Source organism: Squalius cephalus (genome assembly GCF_949319135.1).
Source record: "Squalius cephalus genome assembly, chromosome: 15".
In the NCBI taxonomy this organism is placed as follows: Eukaryota; Metazoa; Chordata; class Actinopteri; order Cypriniformes; family Leuciscidae; genus Squalius; species Squalius cephalus.
In genome coordinates, this window is record NC_137136.1 from 8,145,231 (window position 1) to 8,153,772 (window position 8,542).

Genomic DNA, 8,542 nt, shown 5'->3' on the forward strand with positions numbered 1-8,542 from the left:
CAATTTTAAAGGACACCTCTCTACTTTATTATTTCTAAAAATGTGTTTGTTGTTATTGAACATTCCTTTTTTCCACTGAATGTTTTCATAGATGACCAAAACACTGACAAATATTTTTTCTTTAATATCTTACACTTCTAATGTTATCTTTTGCAATATTAATATCTTCAATAAATACAGTATCACTATGAAAGGTTGTTGGTTAAGAGGGGAGAATCCAAGGTTTCCTAATAATGTTACAATTCTACTTGGGATTGCGTTAGAAGCGGAGTCCTTTAGGACCCGGTGATTATTGACGGAACTTCACATATATTCTGCGACGTGACGTCAGTTGCTGCAAGCAAACATGGAGGACGGTGGAGTGATGGTTGAGAAACCTCAGGTGAGATGTTATGCTGTGTTTTTAAGCATTTTACGAAGTCAGGGCTGGCATATACATCATTATTATCTTTAATAAGTTCTCTTCTATGCAAACAAAACATATATATAGCAAGAACACAACTCTAAAGCTTAAAATAAACAGTGAAAAGATGCCGATTCATTCAGCTCGCCGCAAATGCTCAGTCATGCCATTCTCTGACAGCGGCTAACGTTAGCATGTGTTCTCACGTTAATTTACAGAAGAGTAATGCTCACTGCTAACCTGTCAAATTCAAATATTTACTTTTGATCATATTTGAGCTGTATATAACTATTATGAAAATATTTCTTTATTCGTTCACAGCCACATGACATACATCGGTTAACCTATAGGTTAGCTATGTAGCATAGCAATTGTATTTGTCATTTTATTAACATCTTATAAGGACTATTTTTTAACACACCTTATATAATGCTTAACAGAACTGTAGTGCATTTACTTTCAAATTTGAAATGTATGAATAAATAAATAATTTATCTGTTTCTTGATGCTCATAACAGTTTGAATAACGTTAAGTTAATTTATGATCTGTTATGCATGTTATTCTAATTTTGTGTGATAATTGTTTATTTTGAATTATTAATAAAGTTAAATCTAAAAAGTCAGGGGCTTAATAATAATAATAATAATAGTTATTCATATAAGTAATGGAAATGGCAGAGATTCACTAGGGGACGCTAGTCAAGTCATCCTAATTTATATAGCGCTTTTAACAATGTAGATTGTTTCAAAGCAGCTTTACAGAGATAAACGTATAATTTATGGTAACAGAGATTGTTTTGGCTTTATAGCGGTTCTTTAATAAAGTTATTTTTCAGCTAAAGTTAGTTTTGATTGATTAGCTTCCGTCGCAACGCTAGTTGAGGACATATTTTATATTTTTGAACAGATATACCCCCCATTTCCAACCCTGATTATTATAAAAAATCTCTGTCTTTTAGATTTAATTTAATTGTGTGTTCATGAAATATTGCCTTGCATCTACATATTTGTGATCTTTTTTCCCCCTACAGGAGGATGTGCCGGCCCTGCTGAATTCAAGGCCCCAGACCGGCTTGTCTTTCTTGGCCCCTGAACCAGAAGATCTGGAGGACCTTTACAGCAGATATAAGGTTTGTATGGTTGTGAGTTTTTGTTTTGTTTTTTTGTGCGTTATTGACATGCTACTTGTCTTTCACAATATTGTCCACTGAATTTTGACACTACCCCACTTGTTGACATGTATTCACCAATGTTAACTGGCCCTCATTTCCACATGGCAGAAGTTGCAGCAGGAGCTAGAGTTTCTGGAGGTGCAGGAGGAATACATTAAAGATGAACAGAAGAATCTGAAAAAGGAGTTTCTTCATGCCCAAGAGGAGGTGAAGAGGATACAGAGCATCCCTCTGGTCATTGGACAGTTCCTGGAAGCAGTCGACCAGAATACTGCCATTGTGGGTTCAACCACAGGTAAAAGGACTGATCTTATAGTATTAATTACAGTATCATCCATAGACTTTAATTTACTCTATCTTAAGTTTCAAAATGTCTTTAACGTGTATAATGTAATTTAAGATGTATACCTTGATATTGAAAGCACTGCAAAGGTCCGTTCACACCAAGGATGATAACTGTTACAAAAAAGATATAGTTCTAAAAATTGTTCCAAATATAAAAGAATATCAGAGTGCATACCACAACTGTAAAGATGACGGCACAGAGAAACGATATCATTGGAATCACTTTCAGAATGATTTTTTCCAACTGATGAACGATAGAAATATTGACAGACAATCAGAATCCATCCAATTTTTAAAGAGCTTAAGCATTTTAAGTGGCAGGCGACAAAACTGCAGAGTGCACTAAAGGTCCTGATATATACTTCAAGTGAAATTGTGACGTCCTTTCGAACAAAATCAGGCCAAAACGAAATGCGTTTTAAGAGTCCGAAACAGCTTGCCAAAGTAAACTTTCAAGAAAATTTCGCTCCCGCTGGTAAACACCTTCAAACCATTGTTCTGTGACGACGATGTAGGCACGTGTGGCTCTGGGCCTCAGCCTTCTAATTCTAATTGAAAGAGACACGGGCAATGTTTTTTCACGTTTAATACCGCTTGCTCTAAACTAAAGCAATACATTGTATAAAATATTTGAATAAACTGGAGTGCCAATTTGCAGAGCTTGTGCAAACATATCCACATCGCTATGATCAGGTGCTTTCTTAGTTATTGGCATTGAGAGGAAAACACGCTGCATATTTATTTACATATTCATCTAAATGGCGCTCTCAACAATGTGGGCAGCATCAGGATGTTCGCTAAGTATATGTATTTTGAACTTTTTAAGAAGAATGAAAAATAACTTAATCGAGAGTATATCAGGGCCTTAAAGGGGCTATATGCAACTCTTTCCCCAAAATAAACGTAACAATAGCCTTTTTATTTTACCATTTATGACTCAAACATCTCCTGATGAGCATACTGACACCTTGTCCGCTCACAGTGGGTGCACCTATAAGCCTGTATTATATTTTTCCTATTTTCTGTCGGGTCGGATTTTTCCCGCGCTGTCTGCGGATGTGACGTCAAGCGCGTTCATGTTAAACGTTTCAGATCACTCTGCCACCACCGCTAGTCAACAATATATGTATTTGACTGTTCTTACCTCAGTAAACATAATGTTGACTTCTTTGCAGCGGATGACTTGTAAAGTGTGCACGTACGAGCGAGCAGAAAGGAAGAGCAGTTCTGTTTTTTGGCCACAGGTGTCAGTCGCGAGTTTAAATTTCAGAAAAAAGCATATAGCCCCTTTAAGAATAAACAGAACGATATCATCTGCTGGTGTCGACGCTAATGTAGTTATTGTTATAGTTATCTTTATAGTTAACTATAGGCCTTAAGTTGCTTGGATAAAATAATCTGCCAAATGCTTAAGTGTACATTAGACACTTTATGACATTGTAAATGTTCGTCATTTGATACTACACAATTTGGCTTTCAGTAATTGTAAAACAGTAATTTTTTTTTTAATTCCTTCAGGGTCCAATTATTATGTTCGGATTCTGAGCACAATTGACAGAGAGCTGCTGAAGCCCAATGCCTCCGTTGCGCTGCACAAGCACAGCAATGCTCTGGTGGACGTTCTGCCTCCAGAGGCTGACAGCAGCATCATGATGCTCACTTCAGGTATCAAACAGTTCCTTGTTTATCCTGTATTATGATATTCATTTCCCACTTCTGAGTCAGTTGCGCCTCTGTTTTACTTTTAATGCGCTTCCTCTCTACCTGATCCTAGATCAGAAGCCAGATGTGATGTACGCAGACATCGGAGGAATGGACATCCAGAAACAGGAAGTGAGGGAAGCCGTGGAGCTCCCTCTCACACATTTTGAGCTCTATAAACAGGTTAGCATGTGCATTCAAGTGCTTGTGGAAAACAAGTGGGTGTGTAGCAGTTTTGTTTGTCCACTCACTTTCTGTTGTTGTTCTCAGATTGGTATTGACCCACCTAGAGGAGTGCTCATGTATGGCCCACCTGGCTGTGGCAAGACTATGTTGGCAAAAGCTGTGGCTCACCACACTACAGGTAGACTCAGTTGTGGCTAGAGGCTGTCAATAGCTGCTTTTCCACTGTCAGGTCAGCTACAGAGAAACTGGCAAGTCAGTGACCAATCCATTACACACATTCTACCAGCACGGGAATTCCAAGTCGAGAACAGTTTGTAACCGTGCCGTGCCAAACCAAGCTCAAGTGGAAATATAACTGGAACCATTCTTTACCGCTCATAGAACCGTTCGGCCTGATGGTGGAAAAGCGGCTTTATTGAGCTTTGAAGTTCATTCCTGAACATAGATGTAAAAATTATTAGATCTGAAGCGCATGGTTATATTACAACTGTTATAATTGTGTTTTTATGTTCTATAGCGGCCTTTATTCGTGTGGTGGGATCTGAGTTTGTGCAGAAGTATCTTGGAGAGGGTCCACGCATGGTGCGAGATGTCTTTCGACTGGCCAAAGAGAATGCCCCAGCCATCATCTTTATTGATGAGATTGATGCCATTGCTACCAAGCGTTTTGATGCACAGACTGGAGGTATGCGTCCCTCTCAGGTTTTTCTAACTTTTGTTACCTTTCAAATCTTTTGCTTGGGTATTTTAGATATGTGGTATTAACTTTTTTATGAATAATAAAAACTTCCTTTCAAAAGTTTGGGGTCAAAGTTTTTTTAAAAAGAAATTAATACTTTTATTCAGCAAGGATGCACGCATTAAAGGGATAGTTTTACATTTTTGGGTGAACTATCCCTTTAATGCGTCCTTGCTGAATAACAACTTGCTTTTTTGAATGTAATTGCTTTGCCATTAAAGAAATAAAAATGTAAAATATATTCAAATTGAAAAGTTATTTTTAATGTAATTTTCCTGTTTTTATTGCATTTTTGATCTAATAAATGCAACCTCAGTGACTGACCACAAACGTTTGAACAGAAGTGTACATATTAGCCAAAAAATTTAAATTGTCATAATTCACTCATCAATCATGCCTCATTTCATGGCATCCTGAAGAAGATATTTAGGGACACAAGTTATGCACTGTATTTCAAGTCTACTAATCCCATAAACAGAGATTTGTTAATGTGAACTAAAAATATTTTTTATACATGTTTGCAGCTGATAGAGAAGTGCAGAGAATCTTGCTTGAGCTCCTTAATCAAATGGATGGGTTTGACCAGAATGTGAATGTGAAGGTTAGCAAAAAAATGTTTTTTGTCATTTCTTGTTTTTTATGAATGTGTGGTATAGTGTTACTCTCTTCGTTCTGTTCTGCTCTAATACAGTATCAGCCTTTTTTGACATTGTGATTTATTCTTTCATTGACAGGTTATCATGGCCACCAACAGGGCTGACACACTGGACCCAGCCCTTTTGCGCCCAGGCAGACTGGACCGTAAGATTGAGTTCCCTCTGCCTGACCGTCGACAGAAACGCCTGGTGTTCACCACCATTACCAGCAAGATGAACCTCTCTGAGGAGGTTGATCTGGAGGACTGTATCCTCTTGACCCTAAATTATGTTTTTCTCATTATGAATATGATTACATTTAATCGTTTAGAAGAAGAAATGAGGGAAACTCAATACATGCGAGTAGAAGAAAATATGAGAGAAGTTTTTTTCAGAAAAAAAGTTTGGAGTCAGTAAAATAATTCTTGAAAATATTAATATTTTATGGATGTGAAGACATTTTATAATATTACAAAAGATTTCTATTTAAATGATGTTCTTTTGAATTTTCTATTCATCAAAGTATCCTAAAAAAGTTTGTTTCCACAAAAACATTAAGCAAAACAATTTCTGAAGGTTCACGTGACACTGAAGATTGGATTAATGATGCTGAAAATTCAGCTTTGCATCACAAATAATTTTATTTACAAGTTATTTGTTATAAAAAATGTACAACATTACTATTTTATTGTATTTTGAGAAAATAAAGGCAGCTTTGGTGAGCATAAAAGACTTCTTTAAAAAAATCTTACTGACCCCAAACTTTTGAATGGTACTGAATCTCTTGTATTCGAAGACTGTTATACGTGACTGTCAAGACCAAATACTTATTTTATAATTGCACTTAACAAAAATGCAGATGTTGCAAGGCCTGACAAGATCTCTGGTGCAGATATCAACTCAATTTGCCAGGAGGTGAGTTAGAAGAGAGATGAAACATTTTTACTGGTTTATTTATTGATGTTTTAGTTGTGATTACATTTCTTCAGCAAGCATATGTTTTCTGTTTTGATCAATCTCGTTTCTTGTGTCTACAGGCTGGAATGCTGGCTGTCCGTGAGAACCGTTATATTGTGCTGGCTAAGGACTTCGAGAAGGCCTACAAGACTGTTATCAAGAAAGACGAGCAGGAACACGAGTTCTACAAATAGAATACTCAACTAGATATCGGCATTAGCTTTTACTTTGTTTGTTTCAGCCTTTATTTGTACGTACAGTGTAATGTTGAGGACATAACACTTGAACCTTGATTTAAACCTTCAGGGTTTACACTGCTTGTACTGGGACTTTGATTTCAAAGGATTGTTTCAGATTTACATTATATAAAATATGGATGGAAAAACAAACATGTACATCTTGTAAGCATTTTATGTATTCTGTTTAGTGAATAAGAAAGACAACCACAAAGACAACCATTAAAAATGTTTCCATAATGACTCTAAATAAACATGTTTTTGAATACAACCCTAATGAATGCTGGGAGATAATAGTTTAGGTGATTTTCAGCACAGACATGAAAGGAATTTTAGAAATAACATTTATATTTGACAAATACACAGATTTCACCCTGCTGATACTAACACTTTTTTTTGCAAGAGGTAATTGTTGTTGGACATAATAATGTTGCAAAGTGTAATGTTTTTTTAATATATACACAAAAAAAAATGGGTTGGGCCCAAAATGGCTAAACTCTTTTAATTGTCAAGGAGATTAGCAGAATGTAAGCAAATGCACTACTTACAAAGCCATTGCTGTCTCAGAAAAACACCAAAGACAATGAAGTTTTTGACAGAATTTGTCAAGTTTGGTTCAGCAGAGTTGTGTTGAGTGATGAATCATGGTAAAGTGAGTTGCATGATGGAAGTATAGTAATGAATGCATCTCTACCACAGAAAGAGGTGTCATTGTGAGCTGCTTCACTGAAAAGCCATTTAATGCTTTGGAGTACAGGAGAGCATTGTAAAATATTCCAACAACTGAACAGTTATCTAAAGAGGAATGACCAGATGTTATTTTTCAACAAGAAATTAATGCTCCTGCACAAATTGCAAAGACAACCAAGAAGTGGCTTGAGAACAAGTCCATCAGACTCATGTTTTGGCCTGGGGCCTATACCATGAGGCCGGTTTCGGTGGCTAGCCAGGTGCCAACCCTGGATTTTAGGCCCAATATAAGTGGTTTGGCTTTTAGCAGTGTTCATCGCCATAGTAAATTACGCTCCACGCAAACCTGCTCTGGGACAGGTTATGTTCCAGGTAAGAGGTTGCAATACGAACTTGGACCGATCAGCTCTGAGCAAAGGATAGTCACTCCACCTGTTTCTACTCCAAATTAAAGGTTACTACATAGCAAATGACTTTTAAAGACAAAATCGTCTGGCTTTTAGTAATGCTTATTTAGAATAATACATGATTTAGATATTATGTAATTATTATAGGCTACCCTTAATCGATCACACTTGTACAATTTTAGTTCATCAGTTATTATTTCGCAGAGTTTAAATGAATAAATATATAAAGGTAATATAAATACGCTTTAGAATCAATAGATGAAGCTATATAAGTAAGCTACAATAAAATAAGCTACAATAAAATGACTACATGTGAGCTTAAATGTTTAATTCTCTCTATAACTTTATCAACTGTATAAACTAACTTCACAACTTTTACTTGCACTGATATACAGTAGTGAGACTTTCTTTTAGTTGTCCTCTTTCATAGACAGCTATTTTCTTCTTGCTGTGTATATTTGTTTCAATTCTTAATATTTTAATACTTTTATTTAAAAAGTGAATCGCGCTGCTTCTCTTGCGAGAAATTAATCGCAGTTTTACTCTTTCTCAGCATGTGATTGGCTGTTCGCTACTGATGTCACTCTTAAACTCCTAAACTCAGGATCAAAGCATCATGGTACCAACAAAGCCTGGTTGGACTGGTTTGGTTTTGTCAACTCGAAACTAATCCTGCAACCCAGAGTTTGTTCAACTACCATCATGGTACAGGCCCCAGGTCCAAATATGAACCCTATAGTGAATATTTAGTCTCACGTTAAACTGAAACGAACTGGGAGACATTTTTTCAACTACTCGTGAGCTGTTTGAAGCCATTAACATTGAGTGGAACAACATCAACTCTTCTTCCTGTAAAAAGCTGTCTGCAAGTTTACCCACACAGCTTAAGAAAAGTAACTTGGCACTATTCTGTGCCAAGTTACTTTATCTGCAGTATATGTGCTTACAAATTGTAGTCCATTACTGAATTCAAAACTGTACTTAGTAATGTAATCTATTAGACTATTTAGGTAATAGAATCTGACTACTGTTTGATTAAAAATAAAAAAAGAATCAGGATGAATGAATTAT

The 8,542-nt window shown here is 36.2% G+C and overlaps 1 protein-coding gene across 1 annotated transcript; it reads left to right on the top strand.

Annotated features, from left to right (window-relative positions):
• The first annotated feature begins 284 nt into the window (after positions 1-284).
• On the top strand, positions 285-6,645 carry psmc4 (proteasome 26S subunit, ATPase 4). The gene is made up of 11 exons (XM_079894126.1): positions 285-382; positions 1,435-1,533; positions 1,684-1,870; positions 3,439-3,585; positions 3,695-3,804; positions 3,892-3,985; positions 4,325-4,492; positions 5,071-5,147; positions 5,281-5,449; positions 6,041-6,096; positions 6,219-6,645. The coding sequence occupies exons 1-11, from the start codon at positions 347-349 to the stop codon at positions 6,330-6,332; spliced, it is 1,257 nt and encodes a 418-aa protein (XP_079750252.1). The 5' UTR covers positions 285-346; the 3' UTR covers positions 6,333-6,645.
• Positions 6,646-8,542: the final 1,897 nt, after the last annotated feature.